Source organism: Labrus bergylta, chromosome 16 (genome assembly GCF_963930695.1).
Source record: "Labrus bergylta chromosome 16, fLabBer1.1, whole genome shotgun sequence".
NCBI lineage: Eukaryota > Metazoa > Chordata > Actinopteri > Labriformes > Labridae > Labrus > Labrus bergylta.
Window position 1 is genome coordinate 21,874,053 of NC_089210.1, and position 18,876 is coordinate 21,892,928.

An 18,876-nucleotide genomic window follows, 5' to 3' on the forward strand; every position below is an offset into this window, starting at 1 on the left:
CAAAAGTATTCATCTGAATTAATAATGGAGCACTCCCTTGGAATCAGGGAATTATAAACAAATAATCCAATTAAATGCTCCACCAGCTATTTCCTGACTGCGCGCCAAAACTCTTCAAAAACGTGCCGTAAAAGCAGGGAAGATTATGGATGTCCTTGGATGCAGCAATGCCAGGACATGAGAGACGGACGTGTCCTCGGATTTAGGAAGTCAGTCACATGAAACGAGGACCAATGGGAGACCACAGCTTGTATAGCACGGGACTCCCTGCTGTCATCCCCCCGATCTTCTCCAATAAGGGAATTTAGTTCAGGTTCCCCCATTGCGTCACACCTAGGTGTGAGGTGCTCCAGGGAAATGTTGGGAATCTGTTTGTTTGCAGGGCCTTTGTTCATTATCCTTCCAAAGTACTAAGATCAGGCTCCTGTATGGAGCTACAGGCCTGAGTCTGTCCAGCACATGGCTGGTCCCATCAATTGTATAGAACAAAGAATGTCATCATAAGCTAAAGCAAAGGGTAATAGCCACTCTGATTTGCATAGAAAATGATTCAATTCAAAAATTGTAATACTTCACATTTGTGTGTGAGTACTAATATATTCCTTGTTCTAGGTATCAACAGCAGTTTACTAACTATAGTACACACCCAAAAGTCAAACTCATGCTATAAGAGTGCTACAACAAAACTTAAGGCATATAATGTGAGCTACCTTCTACACGCAGGGTGTTTTACTGCTGTAGGTTTGTGTGTGAGCTGACTTTATGGGACCGATGGCACAACTAACAGACGAAAGTCAGCGAACACACACACATCAATTGTTCACGTGCTGTGTCATGACAAAATCCTGACATGACAAAAAGACTGTGGCTTCAATTTTTTTTTTTTATTTGAAACCACAGTCAAATTAAACAACGTTTTGTGCGAAACCAACAGTGAGAAAAACAGACAAACACAGCTATAGCCTCAGCAGTTACTTTACCAATAATGTCTGTCAATCAAAAGAAAATTATCCATTAAAGGATAGCTGTTACATTCAGCGCCCCCTACAGGCCCACTGCTTCTGCTGTGATGACTAGATATGCAGCAGATTTTCCGTTTTGTTTTGTTTTCTGGGTTTGTGTTGTTAAGTTGGGTTTTTAATGGAAATCATTTGGGCAGTTGCAGCAGTTTTCTTTCTTTTTTTTTCTTTTTTTTTTAACCAAATTCACAATAAAGACAATAAGGCAACAACATTTATTTTTTATTAAGTTTTATTGCATGATGTGCCATAATGCATTCATAATCAGTGAAAATAAAAAAACTAAATCATTGTACAGAAAAGCCAGAAAAGCTGGTCTGTTAATAAAATTAACTTCTTTACCACACTTCTAAAACTTTTTTTCAGCAAACATCTGCTTTGTCTTCATTCATTACAAACCATCAAGGTCAGCCCTTACAAAGCCGAAAATCTAAGTCAAATCAAACTAACACCTAATTCTCTGATTAATGTTGATTTAATAAAACATTTGTTACAATCAGTAAAACTGCAGTGCGTAAATCAACGCATCCACTTCTTAACTCATAAAATAAAATCACCCACAAGAAATGAAGAATAGGAAGTAAAGAATTTGGTGTCTGACTGTAATAATAGTAGAAACTGTTAACATGAAAATCACAACATCCCTAGTAAGAAACTCACATCAGACAAACTCATCAAACATGTTAACACACGACTCAAAGAGAGCAGAAATAACAACCTGAAGAAAAGGTTGAGACCAAATCCAGAAGCCTCGTTTGACTTTTCAATGTTCCCTGTGGGACCCTCAGTGGTTAAACAGGCCTCAGCTGTTTCTCTTCATCTAAAACCCTGAAATATTCACAAGAGAGTTAAACACAAAGGTTGTGATATTCTACTGATAACTTTCATATTACCATTTCATTGTCTACCAGAATGTTAACTTTTAATCATCACTTTTACTTAAACTTACCTGTGCAGATGACGGGCCGGGTTGATCAGCACTAGTGTGAATAGAAGCATTGTTAGCAACTGTTATAAAAATAAGTGAAGCAATTTCTTACAGTTTAAAATCACAGCATTATCTACTTTAAAAACAAAGTTTTTAACTAACTGGTGATGTTCCTTCATGTGTGTTTTTCTTCAGTTCCTGATAGTATTTTGTCACAGTCTCAAGCTCCTCTTTGACATCTAAAACACAAAAAGTTAAACTTCAGGCACGGAAAAAAGTAACTTCCTGTGTTAATGGAACAATATTTCAGTTTAATGCACTTTGGTGACCACAGAAGGTCCCTGATTGAAACTTCACTGTTCTAAGACACAGTGGTGTCATGCCCGTTACTTAGATTTCTACCATTCTTAGATACCAGCAATTGAATTTAAGCATGTGTTGTGAAGTCCGAAATTGACATTGCCAGAAGCTAATCAACAACATCTACTAACATGGTGTAGGAGGCTTTTATTTTGGTAGCAAATATCAGCGTGCACCGTCATGTCTGGACTTGTTTTGCTTCAGTGCACAATTTCATTTACCCGTCCAAAGTGAAATACAGGAGAATGACAATCAGTAACATGACGGTTTTTCAAGTTTTATTACCTGCAGGCCGAGTAAACAGTCGCCGAGTGTTCTGTTAGGAACGAGCGTCAAGACAACAGGTGATACAGCACATTACCCACACAGAGCAACGCGCGACATGAATCACCATTCTTACATGTCATATTAGCTCAACAAGCTATCACGAGTTTACTTTTTTACACACAACGACTGAGTGGGTGGAAGTTATAAAGTACAATACTTAAGTTCTGTACACACTTTAAAAAGCCTTCTTGTACTTTAAAAAAAACTTCTTACTATTTATAGAAAATCTTAAGTATGTCTGCTAGTTACTTCTCGGATTCAAATTTATAATGCAAAATAGGATAATGCACTATTTGTCAAAAATCTTTATTATATGCCCAGGGAATTCACAAGGTATACAACTACAGTTATGTAAATAAATAAATAAAAAACAATTTATATTAATCAAGTAGGATTAGCTTCAGCTGTAGCTGTGACAACAAAATGAGGGACACATATATATAATTAATATTCTGTAAAAGGTCAATTTTTCCAAAGTTGTGTCTCCAGACTTCAGTCTGATGCTTTTGTACTCTAACTTCTGTAACGTGTTAGAGGGTATTTCTGTTACTTAAGGCTACTTAAGGTGAAGAACAGTCGGCTTCTTATTCCACCGTCCTATTTAATATCATAACAAGGTCCTCATTTCTAATGATCTGATCTCAAAATGCTCCAAAATGCTTCATTTTAATGTTAGATTGGCTAAATTATTCTTCTGGGGGAATCCCCTCAGACCCCCCCTACTTTCATCTACTTTAGTATCTTGTCATACTTTCGCTTCTTTAGAGTTTGCTAAAGAACACCTGCTGTGACTGTTAATTTATATAGGCATACAAGGCACCTGACTGTAGGTCTCATTTGTTAAAAAGAAGCAAGGTCATATCTGTCAGCCTAGATCTTGAAAGAAAAACGTGTCAGTTTTATTCCTTAGACAGAAAACACCTGTTCAAATTGGTTATGTGCTACTTGTTTTATACATTGAGAATTTTCAGTCAAAATATTTTTTTTTACTTTAATCCTTAGATATGATGTGAGCTTTGTGACATGCCGCTTCATCCTGCTAGAAGTATCCATCAGAAGATGGGTACGCTGTGGTCATAAAGGGATAGACATGGTCAGCAACAATGGCTGTGGCGTTTGAACGATGCTCAATTAGTACACAGGGACCTCGGTTGTAGCGAGTGCTTAACTGAGCTACTTTTGCCTTTCTATCAGCTCGAACCAGTCTGGCCATTCTCCTCTGACCTCTGGCATCAACAAGGCATTTTCACCCAGACAACTGACTCCCTGGATATTTTCTTTTTTTTGGACCATTCTCTGTAAACCCTTGATATGGTTGTGCGTGAAAATATATACCCTAGTAGATTAGCAGTTGCTGAAATACTCAACAACCATGCCACTTAAAGTCACTTAAATCAACTTTTTTCCCCATTCTGGTGCTTGGTTTGAATTTCAGAAGATCATCTTGACCATGACTACATGCCTAAATGCATTGATTTGCTGCTATGTGATAGGCTGATTAGATATTTGCAATAACAAGCAGTTGAACAGCTGTACCTAATAACTCTTGACTGACTGGCGGTGCGACCGGTCACAGCGGCCCCTCTCTCTCCTGATAGAGCGGTGTTTTCTTCTTTTTCTAACTTTTCTAACTTTTCTTTTGACTTTTCTCCGTGTTTTACTATGGAAAAACACAATTACAGCCGTCGATTTTGACTGGACATAAACAGTAACAGCCTTTCTGTGGAGTTATTACCCGAATCACTGAGACAACAGCTTCAAACTTTGGGACTGCTTCGCGAGCCGGTTTACCCCCCGGAGAGGGGGGTAAACATAAACGGCGCGAGCGGAAACAAAAGCGAGGTAAACGTGGAGGGATAAGAGCGAGACTGGCTAAAACACCACACAGGTCCGCTCTTCCAACTCTTCTACTGGCAAATGTAAGATCTCTGGACAATAAAATGGACCATATAGAGCTACTGAGAGCTGCGCACCGCAACGTGAGGGGCGGCTGTGCGTCCATTTTCACGGAGACATGGCTGAACGAACGCATCCCAGACTCCGCCGTTCAGCTTGAACAATTCACATGCTACCGTTCGGACAGAATCCTTATTAAAGGTGGAAAGAAGAAAGGTGGTGGAGTCTGTGTTTACATCAGTGATGCTTGGTGTCGAGATGCTGCTGTGGTATGTAAACACTGGTATCCGCTGGCGGAGTTTATGATCATTAAGTGCCGTCCTTTCTATCAACCGAGAGAGATAATATACACCCTGACCCTGATGGTCGCTGTGTATATTCCCCCCACCACCAACAACGCTGATAGAATCGACGCACTTTGGGAACTTTACAACGCCATTAGTGAGCAACAGACAGCCCACCCAGACGGATTTTTCATCATCGCTGGGGATTTTAACCATGCAAATCTAAAGACGGTTTTACCCCACTTCCACCAACACGTGACCTTTCCCACAAGAGAAGGTAACATTCTGGACATGATTTACACATCAGTGTCACCATATCAGTGTAATGCTAATGCCAGCTTACAGACCCAGGGTTAAAGTCACCAAACCAGTTCTGAAGCAGGTACGTGTGTGGCCGGAGGGGGCCTCTGCTGCACTACAAGACTGCTTTGACACCACAGACTGGGAGATGTTTAAGCAGGCAGCCACCTACAACAACCACACAGACATTGAGGAGTATTCTGACACTGTTACCTCCTACATTAGCAAATGCATTGCTGATGTCACCACCACCAGAACCATCACCACCCGGGCTAACCAGAAGCCATGGCTGACAGGAGAGGTACGCGGGCTACTGAGGGCCAGGAACACCGCCTTCAGAGCTGGGGACGCAGCCTGCCTGAGAACAGCGAGGGACAACCTGTCCCGTGGCATCAGGAAAGCCAAACGCAGCTACACACTAAAAATAAGCGGACACTTCAAGGACAGCAGAGACGCGCAGAGCCTGTGGCGTGGTATCCAGACCATCACGGACTACAAACCCAAGCCACAGACCTGTGACAGCAACACCTCTCTGCTGAACGACCTCAACAGTTTCTTTGCCAGGTTTGAAGCACACAACAGCACGCCCCCACAGAAGACCACCCCCCCTCCCCACGACCAGACCCTGTGCCTGACTGCAGCCAGCGTGAAGAGAACCTTCTACAAGATCAACACCCGCAAGGCTGCAGGTCCAGACAACATTCCTGGCCGTGTGCTGAAGGACTGTGCAGAGGAGCTCAAAGATGTCTTCACGGACATTTTCAACGCTTCTCTGAGTCAGGCTGTTGTTCCGTCGTGCTTCAAAGCCACCACCATCATACCCGTTCCAAAGAAGCCCTCACCCTCCACTTTCAATGACTATCGACCCGTTGCACTGACCCCCATCGCCATGAAGTGCTTTGAAAGGTTAGTCATGGCCCACATCAAATCTACCCTCCCCGCCACCCTGGACCCCTACCAGTTTGCATACCGAGGTAACAGATCCACCGAGGATGCCATCTGTTCTGCTCTTCACCCAGCCCTCACCCACCTGGACACCAAAAACTCATACGTCAGAATGCTGTTCATAGACTTCAGTTCAGCATTCAACACCATCATCCCTCAGCAGCTGATCAGCAAACTGGACCAGCTGGGGCTCAGCACTTCCCTGTGCAACTGGCTGCTGGTGTTCCTCAGCGAGAGGCCTCAGACAGTGCGGGTTGACGGCAGCACATCAAAAACCATCGTCATGAGCACTGGGGCCCCCCAGGGTTGTGTGCTCAGCCCCCTGCTCTTCATGCTGCTGACCCACGACTGCGCTCCATCCTTCAGCAGCAACCACATTGTGAAGTGCGCGGACGACACAACAGTGGTTGGTCTCATCTCCAATAACGATGAGACGCACTACAGGATGGATGTCAGCCAACTGGCCACGTGGTGCAGAGAGACTTCCGGAGAGTCCCCACTCCTAAACCCCCACTGACCATCGACGGTGCTGCTGTGGAGAGAGTGAGCAGCACCAAGTTCCTGGGGGTTCACATCAGTGAGGATCTCTCCTGGACAACCAACACCACATCACTGGCCAAGAAGTCCCAGCAGCGCCTCTACTTCCTCCGCAAGCTGAAGAGAGCATGAGCCCCCCATCCATCAAGTGCTCCTTCTACAGAGGCACCATCGAGAGCATCCTGACCAGCTGCATCACTGTGTGGCTTGGGAGCTGCACTGCTGCCAACCGCAAGATCCTGCAGCGCACAGTGAAGGCTGCTGAACGGCTTATCGGTGTCCCACTCCCCTCTCTTCTGGACCTCTACGGTACCCGCCTCACCCGCAAAGCAACCAGCATTGTGCATGACCCCACCCACCCCTCACACAGCCTCTTCAGCCTCCTGCCATCGGGGAGACGGTACCGGCTCCACCAGACTGGGAAACAGCTTCTTCCACCAAGCTGTCAGGAAGCTTAACTCTCTCCCCTCCCCTCTGCCCCCACGAACACTGGACGTTGAAACCCCCTCCCGTTTTCCATCAAGAACTCTGGACTAAAAACTCTGTACACTCAGTTTACTGCACATTGCACATACTGCACAAGTTCACTTTTTCTTTAAATTTTATTGTATTTTATTTGCTACCTTTTGCACAATTTAGAATTTATACCTTTTGCACAATTTAGAATTTATTACTGTAAATATTATTTATCTTATTTTTACCTTATTTTATTGTATCTATTTTACCTTATCTCTTTTTTACCTTATTTTGGTTGTATTGCACCGCGGGACGGAGACAAACGAAATTTCGATTCCACTGTATGTCTGGCATATTTTGAAATTGACAATAAAGTTGACTTTGACTTTGACTTTGAAGTGGCTGGTGAGTGAAGATTTCTTCAGGTCTGGAGTGACATTTAACCTGACATTTGGGCCATGGCTTCTTGTCTCATGTGGAAATGTCTTATTAGTTTGTCCTGCCATGGTTATATCTTTTGACAGGAACTCATACTTTACACATTTTGTAAGTGCTGATTTATTTTCTGCCAGGTTTCAGGTGGATAGAATAAACCAACTAGGAGGAGTTAGCTGACCCCCTGTCCTGGTCATAAATACATCACATTTTCAAAGTAACATCTAAATGTATGAACTCCCTGTTTGTATACATCTTTACAGTGTAGATATCACGTGCTTGTATGTAGGTCTGAACGTGATAGCTTTCCAGCCCACATTAATTACATTAGTAAAATGTGCAGTCTGATTGTTTAGCTTAATAAAGTCTGAGGGGACACTATTGAGTCATTAAGCAACACCCATGTGACTGACCCACATCAAAAGTAAAACATATTTCCACAAATGACGCTAGCAAAGTTATTTGAGTTTTGGGTTTAATTTTTCAGTAGAGAAAATAAAAGCAGAGAAAATAACAGCAAAAACAAATTGTATTTTTAGACGTTCACATTACCTGGAAGTGATTCACCATCGGTCTTGAGTGATAGCTCAATTGACTTCTGCATAGTTTCACTCAGTGTCTTCAGGATGTCTTCCTAAATCAGAATTACACACATATTACCTGCACATATAAAAACAGTGTTCAAGACTAACTGGATAATACATAAATTAACTGTTTAAATATGTCTTTGCTGGGCTGTTCTGACAGCAGAAAGGTCTTTAATAGACAAAAGCTTTTGTGTGTTTGTCTTCTTTTTTTAATTTTTATTTTAAAGTTGCTTGTTTGTAAAACTGGAGTCACAAAAACTATCTTCAGAATTATGTACATTCTACTTCAATGAAGAAAAGCCTTGATGCACAACGTGTCTTACTATATAACAATCATATAAGGTCATGTATGATGAATTATGAACTGACAAACCATTAGGTTTCGCAGATTTGAAATCATCGCATCTTTAGCCTCCTCGAACATGACGTCCTTCTTGGCACGAACATGCTGCTCAATGACGACCCTCATGGCATGTAGAGAGCCTTTGCCTCTACATTGTTGTGCATCTACAGTGAAACAGAAAATGTTTATAAATGCAAATTTGACATTTGTTTTGATTAAGTGTCAGGTTTCATATGCCAAGATCTTCTTTCTTACCTTCATAGCACTTTTGCATGATTTCCTCGATTGAAGTCGTCAGGCTGCTGTAGATTTCTTTCTTTTGCTCCCGGATTGTTTTGTGGACTTTTGTCTTAATTTTTTCTTCCTTTAAAATCAAATAAAAACTACATGTACAGTATATCTGTAATGCTAACATGTACCTCATTGATGGTGTTCTTAAGAAGAAATTAATATAAATGTTAATACGTTAAAAACTTGTATATTTTATTTGGCTTCACTCTTAAATGCTTAATTTCCATTCAATATGTCAATATAGAGGATGTTTTGGTTGATTTGATCACACAATTTTTTGTGTTTCCTTTAACTTTGACAAACAGCTTAAAACAAAAATGTTGGATAAGATGGTACCATCACCATCTCTTACCTCTGTCCTGAGAAATTCCAGTTGCAGCTGCACACCTTTGTACTTTTTGTACTTTTCAACCAGAGTCCCTGTGCCGAGTGAAAAGGAACTGATGGCCCCGTTGAATGGTTCACACTTTGATTCATTTCTGAAACATGTTAACAAGTAAATCTTTCATTGATCAAATATTGACAAAGTTAAATTTAGAAATTTCATTTAGATACTTATATTAAATTAGTTTAATTACTTTAAATAACCATTGCACACATTATTATATTATTGTTATAATCGCCATTTGAAGAGGTATTATCTTTTCCTCATTTAGTACGTTCTTACGGGAAGGTCTTTCTAAATTCCTCATCAATGCTCTCCATCAGCTTTGAAGCTAATCTCTCATTTAGGTTTTGTTGTTTCCCTTTTTTTGGTTTGTAGACGCCATTGTTTGCGACTATGCACTTAAGCTTCCTGTGAAAAGCACTTCCTGTTTCTCTTCTCTGAAAACAAAAACAAAACAAAAATGAAACATATGATTCACTTTTTAACATGAAGAGCAAAATCAGTGGTTTGGATAAAGGAATAAAATATTCAAATACATACGGGATTTAAGAAGGACTTCAAGACACTTTCCCATGAACTATTTGATTTTTCAACACCTTCCATGATGCACTTTTTAAAAGTCCTATAGGACTTTTTCATGGTCTCAGAGACTTTACTTATTTCACGTTCCAAGTTTTCTTCAAGTTCTGTGCACACATTTGCTTTTACGCCAGCCTGAAACGAAAGAGAAAACATTTAATGTTAAAACAAATGTATTTTTGCCACATTGGGCTTTTTTCTGCTCCTTTTTTAGTTTGTTTTTTTCCCTAGTCATGCTGTTATTTCATCTTACCACGTCTCCACAGCCGGCACCTTGAATAAGGGAAAGAATCCCATACGCTCCTGACACATACTTCAGTGTCTCTGAGTGAAAGTCATTCAGATCTTGCAGAAATTCCTGAAGTTTGGGAACTTCTATAAAAAAAACCATACAATATATACATACATAATTACATCCAGAGAAACTTCTCACATGTAACATATATTGTGTTATTCACAAAGTTATGCATGACCTTCACCTACCAGTTTCATCTGGTCCAAGCCTTTTCTCCTTAAGGAACTCTTTGGAGCTCACTGTGAACACTTTGAAACAGTCACCACTGAAATGTGTCTGCAAAAATAATGAATAAATGAAGGCCAGGACTGCATTTAAAGGACATCTTTTTTCTAGATTCTTTTAAATTTCACAACTCACATGAACCCCCTTTAGTTTCCTGAATTCTCTCCTCACTTCCTCCTTTGCTTGCATGTTCCTCTTAAATATGGCAGCACGAACGCCAGCTACTGAACTGTAATAAGAGATCAGTATCAAGCTGAACCTCATACATTATCTGAAGCCTTGAAAATTCAATCTCCAACATCTTTAATATGACGTGGTTTTCTTTCCTTTCAGGATAAAAGTTAAAAAAATACATACATACGAACAAAGTGTACATAGTTTAAATATATATAATAAATGTGTTGCAGTAGACCATGACCACACCTTTAAATCTATTGTAAAAAAAAAAAAAAATCACTTACGAATCATCAGAGTCTTCGATAACATCAGACTTGGTGCAGATGAAGTGAATGCGCTGACACTGGCCACCATTTCCCATAGGACTGCTGGCACTTTTCAGAATCTCCCATGGTTCTTTCTCTGATACTGCTCTGTTAATGTCCGTCACGATCCACACAGTGGAACAGCTTTGAACCACCTACAAGGATGAAATCCAAGTTAATCGTGAATATCAGTCAATATCAAAGAAAGGTTATGCATTTAATACAGCAATGTATTTCAATGGAGTCAATATCAGTGCTTTGTAATAAAATAATGTTAAACTTAAGACAAGATTAACAAAGTGATGCATTTAAATGATTTACCCCTTTCCACATTTTATCTCTGCCCTTGTTGCGGTCCCCATTTCCAGGTAGATCCACAAGTGTGACATTCTGGAGAAGGTCATTATTTGGCACCCTGACAGTCACACACTTCACCAGGGGCCAAAACCATTTCTTTACTTCTTTAGCATCTCTGTCCTTTGAGCTTCTTGTGTATTTCACAAGTTTTGCAGACAGCTCTTTAGCCTGAAACATGAAAAGCAAGATTAAAGATTTATTTAATGCACCTTGAAGAGTACAACCGCCTGATTATGACAAGCAGTTACACAGACCATCTACAACTAATACTTAATTGATGTGAACAATTTCTGAACTACCTCAAAATTAAGCAAAACTTGAACAGCCAGGCAGTATTTAAACCACAGACTTCACTTTATGTCTGAGTTTGAAATGTTATACATTACAAAACAAAAAAGCTTTCTGTTACCACATTTTTGGATATGTGTAGGTATAAGACTGATACTGTAGATTTTTTTCTTTCTTACTGATTCACAGGTCAAGGGTTTCTTCTTAGAAACAATAAATTCTGGAATTTCTCTGAAATGTTTGTCGTTTATGAGATGTTCCACAGAGCGTTTGTTTTTCCATTCTTCTCCATACAGCGCTGACAGCATTTCAACAGCGTCATTGTAATCATCATCATCTTCATCTTTGTAGTCTTCATCATTCAGGATGAAAGTGAACAAGAACCACAACTCCTTCTCCAATTCCTATAAAAGAAAATACTTAACTCAGTTTAGTTTAATTGGATTAAATGAAATAAATGGATGAAGCCATGTAATGAGCGTTAGTATCTTTGCAGCGACCTCATTACTTTCTAAAGGAGGATAAATAACATAATACATCGTTTTACCTCTTTTGTGATGAATTCAATCTCTGCCTCATACTTCTGGTTCTGCTTGTTAGCCTCCACCTTAATGATGACTGTTGTACAAGCACTGACACTTCCTGAGGGCAAGAGATCCTTCTCTCCGATGACAGCATTTATTAAAGAGCTTTTTCCAGCCCCTGTTCTTCCAAAGACACCAACCAGCTCCCTCTTTTCTGTCTCCAAATCACAGATTTTTTCCCTGTTACGAGAGTTCAAATCTGTTTATTCGTATGACAAATATTAAAAGTATAAAAAATAAAATAAATAAAGGTCTGAATTGTTAAGCTGTCTGCCTTCTTGCTTTTATTTATGCACCATTGGATCATGTTATCATTAGAATAGAACATAATGGAGTACCATATAGATATGAATCCTATTCACACACATTCACAGTTGACACAGCAGCAAGAGCAACTTGGTTTCTTGCCCAATGATGCCTCAACCTACAACTGCAGGAGCTAGGAATCGAAAACCCGACCATCTGTTTGAGAGATGACTAACACTACTACTGAGCCACAGCTGTCACATGTGAATGGTGGCACTTGAAATCTTGCTAAATTGTGAATTTCAAGCAGGAAGTCAAATCCAGATGTTTACTATCGTAGTAAATTAAGTCATTAATTTTGTTTTGTTCTCAAAACTTCAGACAATTACATGAAAAATTGCTGTCTATAAATAGTACCAAATACAGAGAAAAGGGGTTCGACTCTAACCAATTCCTGGGGGACCCCAGCTGCTACACTCCCTGACTTCAAACCTATGAATACGTTTAAAAAAGACAGACAACAGGATCGCTTCTGGTATCCCTTGTTGGGGGATGGGACTTCAATGAATATGTATATTCTATTTGTCACAATGAAGGCCAATTAACAATATTAAAGTCAATAGTGAATACTTTTTTTCACTAGTGAAATGCACACATCATTGTAAAGTGCAGATATAAGAATAGTCTGAACAGGAGAATATAAATATTAAGATAAATGAATGTGTTACAGGATAGAATGTAGCTCTGAAAGTTGCAGTAAATAGAATGCAATACCTATTTCTGGGCTCATTAATGAGTTTGTCTTTCTGTGAAACTTTCTGACATGCAATAACATAAAGTGCAAAATTAAGAAGAAACACGAGGACAGTCAAGAAACTTTTTGTGACCCATAAGCAAATATGTGATATATTATTTATTTTCTTACTCTAGAAAAGCATTGAGCTTTGTTTTCTCTCTGTGGTGTACTTTGTTATGAACACATTCCATCATGTTTCTCACTTCAGACAGCATGAATTTTTCTGTTGGAGAAAAGAAAAGACAAAGAAACAAGTGTATTAATTAGGTGCCATGCTAAACAAGACATAAGGAAAAGGAAAAAGTGCCTATAGCCTTCCTTTTCAATGTCAATTAAGGACAACTCAGAGAGTACCAACAAAGCAGCAACCAATGGTGTTGAAAAAGGAAGCCAATTTGATAGAGAAAAAAACTTCTTTACATGTTTACTACATGGTACAAAACATTATTTGGCATCCATAGCAAAATAATAATAATAATAATAATAATAATAACTTTATTTATATAGCACCTTTAAAAAACACAGGTTTACAAAGTGCTTTGACAAACAGCTAAAACAAGAACAAACTAAACCAAACACAGAAAAACATAAACAACAACAAGAACATAACAAATGCAAAATACTAAAAATAATTAAATACAATTCAACAGAAAAGAACCCATATTGCACGATACCCAACAGACATATAACCCGACCAATATAAGAACCATATATAAGAACCCAGGCAACACAAGAACCCAACAACACGAGCTGAGACCAAGAGGAGCAAAGATTTAAAAAGATGTAAGAAACTAAAAGAGATAAAAGCAAATCAAAAGATAACAGCAATAAGAAGATAAGAGCAGTAAAAGAAATAGAAACAAGTGGTTAAAGGATAAAAAAAAACAACTAGAATATTAATCAAAAGTAAATATAAATATAAAACATAAATAGACTAAGTAAGATAAGAAATTACCAAGTTAAAACATAAGAGGAGTTAAGATAAGAGCATAAATCAAAGGACAGTAAGAAGTAAAAGAAGATAAAAATAGTAAAACCAGTAAGAAAAGACATTAAGAAGACGACATCACATAAAAGCAAGTCTGTAAAAGTACGTTTTAAGAAGGGATTTAAAAGAATTGAGGGAATCTGCGAGTCTTATCTCCTCAGGGAGGTCGTTCCAAAGTCGAGGGGCCCTGACTGAAAAGGCCCTGTCACCTTTAGTTTTAAGTCTCGACTTTGGAACGACCAGGAGGCCCCCACCTGAGGATCTAAGACTGCGGGCTGGCTCATATGGTGTCAGTAGCTCTGTTATATAGCTTGGAGAGCACTGTTCTGGTGGTTATAATTGTTCTCAACATAGCATAAATACCTGCATATGTGGAGTCCCGTTGTTGTTTCTTAGTTGGTGATAGCCATCCGCTGGACTCCTCCTGAAGCTCCAACTTTCTTTTTCCTAATTTATTTTTTTATAAAAAATCTTTAGAGCTTTTTGCGACTAACACTGTGTCCTAACAGCAGGCAAGCATTATATATCTGCATCCATCAAATATATCATTATTTTCTCTGTGAATTTCAGTTTCCCTTTGCAAACAATATGACATCTAGTGTTTTTGTAATGAAGGTGGTCAAAGGTGTATTCAGGAGCTGTTGACTGTCACAACACACAGAGGTTTGTCAATAAACGGCGTGCAGTGAGCGGTGTTGTTGACACAAGTCAGAGAACATTTCAATCACGAATGTGGATATTACCGATATTAATGCACCACTATCTCCACTTGGTAAGACAAGCTGACAAGCTCTGTTGACTAAGAAAAATGAGTGTCAGTGCTGTGTATGTCAGCCCCCTCCTTCCTCATCTGTCTACATGAGCGACATAGGAAAATAGAAACGGGGAGTCAGGGTAGCTAGGACGGGCAGTTACGGTACGGCTCCACTGTGTCATGAATGGTTGGAAAACAAGGAGAGGTGGACCCAAGTGCAGAATAAATTAAAAGTATTTAATAATCAAAAAAGGCAAACAAAAACTTACTATCAAAATCCAAAACAAAAAAACAAGGAGACACTAGTAGACTGACAACTAACATTCGACATACGACAATGAACTCTGGCTACTTACAACATACAAGGAACTGACAACACAAGGGAAGGAACACAGAGGCCCTTTCCGAATAGACACAGTTCAGAAGGCAGTACGTACTTTTCAGTAGGGAGTTTCAGTATACTGAACTTTCGTGGTCATTCAGTATACATTTTTTGTGTCCACCTCAGTATACTGAACATTTCAGTATGGATACTAACTTCCGGGTTTCATGCAGTATGGATCGGATGCGTGCTTTCAGGAAATGAATTGTATTTTACCACCCACAATGCTGTGCAAAATTAAACGTAAATCCTCACTTCACGTCCGCCTCCAAATCAAAACAAACGAGCGTGGATTAATTGAATCAATTTTTAATCTACAGTTAAAGTCCCGTCTGAAATCACTACTTTTAATTAACAACAGAAAATATAACAAATGTCGGCATTATTATAAAACCGTTCTCCCTTTATTTAAATAATGATTTCACTATTTAAATGTGTCTTTATTGGTTTATTTTATATTCTGTATATTATTGTCTTTTATTTGCTCTTTCCTGCATGTACTGTATGTTATTTAGTTATTTAATCTGTCTTTTACTTGATTTACATTGTGATATTGTTTTTTGTTCACCTGACTGTATATGAGCATTACTCTTCCTGAATAAAGCTAAACAAAAAAACAAAAACAAAAACGGGTGAATGTGGCCGGTTCCGGTAACGTAAATGACGCCACTTCCATACTGAATGAATCAGATGAAGTAGGAACAAATATCTGCCTACTGTGCGCGCCTTACTGCCTACTGACAGATTGAGTAGGTACTTGGCAATTCGGATACAGCCAGAGACTAAATAGACAGGGGTAATCAAACACAGGTGAGACTAACAAGACACAGGTGAGGACAATCAGGGCAATCAAGGCAGGGAGAAACACAAGACAAGAAACACTGAGGACAATACAAACTAAATCATGAAACACTAAAGACACACAGAACTCAAGAGTCTAACAAAACACACTAGAACACAGAGATACACGAGGATAATAAATGACAAAATAAAACAGAAAACACTGAAGACAAAACTAGGAAACCATCAACACTAGGAAACATTAACACACAAGAGAAACAAGCAACACTCGGAGAAAACGGGGAAACACAAATACAAAACCAAATCATGACACATTGGTTCCGACGACGGACAGCCTCTAAAGGCTTTCTAATCATTTCCTATGGAGAGACGGAGAGGCAGTATCGCAATGCATTATGTGATCGTTGCGACGAGATGTGAGAGGCACACACCGGAGAAGAATAGACCAGCACTCTATTCTTCTCCGGACTAGCCACGTGTTCATCCAATCAGGTGTATTCATTTTTTATACAACTTGGCTATCAAGAATGGGTGGAGGTCCAGGAAAAACGGAACACCCCCACTTTTCAGTGGGTGTATACGCCCATCAAGCGAATAGAGTGCTCCGGTGGGATCCCTAACGTCCTCGCCTAAAGCAGTGGAGCTGTACGGTTAGGACCCTCACGTCACATGCTGTTAGGACAGGCTGTTACAATATTACGTACAAATAGTAGATTTGTCAGAACAAGACATTATTACTACAAAAACAGATCATCATAAATCATACATAAGATACTTTAGACCTTACCTTTATCTCTTGTGTTACTGTTGGCCAAAACCTAAAGATGAAATATGCATTTGACTCATTGAAACAGATATCATCCAAGCTATGATGAGTGTGACTAAACCTCTGGAAGTGGAGTCAACCATTGATTCAGTCAAATATGATGGTGATTTTTCTCAGGACACATCAGTAATTCTATTGCACATTGATGATTAAAAGAGGTACAAGTATAATAACAGTATCCCTGGAAAATGTATTTTATCCTCACCTGAGCCGAATCAGCAGTTTCTTCATGTTCCTGTTGACAAAGTCAAGAAAATAATCACTCTCAGAATAAAGCAATGTAACATTTTAGCAGACATTTGAAATAATTATGGCCTGACTGTAATATATACACAACACTAAATTAAAGAACATGCACTGCACTCAAAGGAGAAGAAAATGAATGAATGACCTGATTTGTTGCATTTTTCTCCCCCTAATGTCAAAGGGAAAAGTTAAAAATTGATAATTAGTGAAGACATTTTTGAGAGATTACAGTAAAAGCCATTTTAGTCATTCTTGGGTCTTGTGATCTTTCATCTCATGGTGTCTCCTTTTTTATAGATAAATGATTGGATTGGATCTAAAGGTGGGAAATGACTAAACCAAACACATTCAGAGTATTACCTTCAGCAACTTAAGTCTCTTCTTGAATATTGCCTTTGGTCCAACTTTCTTGATCAAGTTATCGATGTCATCATTATCGAGACAGTAAAAACTTTCCTTTTTAATGCCTTGATCTGTTATTAGGAAAACAATGCAGAAGAATTTTTGTTGAATGTTTCAGTATTGGTGGGAAATTGCCTGTGACAATCCAAAACAATGGTAATACTTTACCTTGAAACGTTTTAATCCAATCGCTGAGACCCCATTCAGTTAATTTTGTTTGAACAAAATCATCCATGACGGGAAACAGCAACTCTAAGGTAATCACATAATAATATTTAAATCTGATATTACAATGTCACATATTATAGAAGTGTTTATGAATTACCGGTACATGTAATTAGACAAAGATAAGGAGTTATGAACAGACAATAGCAGTGGCAAGGAAAGGACCCCAGCAACTCGCCCACTCACTCCTTCACGCTGTTTTTAGCCGCAACATGATACAATGTTTGCCCCACACACACAAATAAAAACAGTACCGGTAGGTTTAGCTAGGTGTCGGGTGACGAGGCTTTTATAGGTTTGGTGACGTAGGCATTCACTCCACACAGCCGTTAGAGTTTTTCAACCGGAAGGGCAGACACTATGTACATTTCTAACACAATATTTCAAATTTCAATACTTTGTACTCAAATGTTAAGATTTGGACTTGAATTGATCCATAACACTACTTAATACTCAAATACAGAGGTTTATAGTTGAAAAAAGTGGTTTTAGGGTTTAGTTACTCTTTAAGTTATGCAGAAACATATAGTACAGTACAAAATAAAATCAAAGATAATAAGTTCAATCAAACAGAGTTAGTAAAACCAGTTACATCTCTATTTCTTTCTTATCTTATGTAACACTGCTTTACTTACAATTCCTTTGGAGTCTGTAGACGATGATGAAAGCTAAAATGGAAAAAGTCCAAAAAGCTCCACAGATGGCTGTATCAAAACTCCCAGATGATCAAGTAAAAAAATCAACACACCACAATCACCTCAGTCTTGGTAAAAACACTAGAGGTTACATGACATGATACTTAAATCATGACCAATGTTCCTCTTCCTGTAAATGAAAGCGATGTTTCATTCAAGGTTCTTTAAGTACACAAGCCCTCTGTGTCTGCTCCGCCTTCATGCCATCAGCTCTTTCACTTTCTCATGAACTTATTCACAATCACATGCTGCAAGTTGATTAAAAATTTAAAATGTATAATCAAATACAAGTATTTATTAAATACTTGTTGTCAGACACATACAGTAAATTATGTATTTCTTACTCCTTTTCCATATTTCTCCTCTGGAGCCGTTGCTGTGTTCTGCAGCTATCAGATAAAAGTGATGGACAAAAGTTGAACGTTCCTATACCTGGAACAAATTTAAAAATGTACTAAAGTTCAGTATTTGAAATAATGTGCTTAAACTCATTGTTAAGACAACAGGTATATGAGAGTGACTCCTACTGGTTGTTTTTGATACTTGCACTGTAAAGCTGGAACTCTGAAGACACAATGGGTCATTTTTTTATTTTAAAGTCACACTCAA

General features: G+C 38.8%; 1 protein-coding gene across 1 annotated transcript; it reads right to left on the reverse strand.

Moving 5' to 3' along the window:
* Positions 1–2,100: 2,100 nt before the first annotated feature.
* On the reverse strand, positions 2,101–18,424 carry LOC110004615 (nuclear GTPase SLIP-GC-like). The gene is made up of 22 exons (XM_065964815.1): positions 18,208–18,424; positions 17,516–17,597; positions 17,306–17,418; positions 17,091–17,114; positions 16,905–16,934; positions 16,661–16,691; positions 14,300–14,383; positions 13,078–13,171; positions 11,870–12,086; positions 11,502–11,726; positions 10,999–11,202; positions 10,657–10,832; positions 10,331–10,424; positions 10,159–10,246; positions 9,929–10,050; positions 9,637–9,810; positions 9,376–9,533; positions 9,061–9,187; positions 8,673–8,781; positions 8,448–8,581; positions 8,040–8,121; positions 2,101–2,186 (listed from the first exon to the last, which is right to left on the reverse strand). The coding sequence occupies exons 2-22, from the start codon at positions 17,580–17,582 to the stop codon at positions 2,101–2,103; spliced, it is 2,439 nt and encodes an 812-aa protein (XP_065820887.1). The 5' UTR covers positions 17,583–17,597; positions 18,208–18,424.
* Between the last annotated feature and the right edge of the window lie 452 nt (positions 18,425–18,876).

What these genes read in the sequence shown, in the direction of transcription:
- LOC110004615 (XM_065964815.1), bottom strand. Translation starts at nt 17,582, where the DNA reads ATGGATGATTTTGTTCAAACAAAATTAACTGAATGGGGTCTCAGCGAT. An exon ending in TTGGATTAAAACGTTTCAAG is followed by an intron (nt 17,419 to 17,515) that starts GTAAAGTATTAC and finishes TCCTAATAACAG; the next exon opens with ATCAAGGCATTAAAAAGGAA. An exon ending in CAAATCTGCGAAACCTAATG is followed by an intron (nt 8,122 to 8,447) that starts GTTTGTCAGTTC and finishes ATTCTGATTTAG; the next exon opens with GAAGACATCCTGAAGACACT.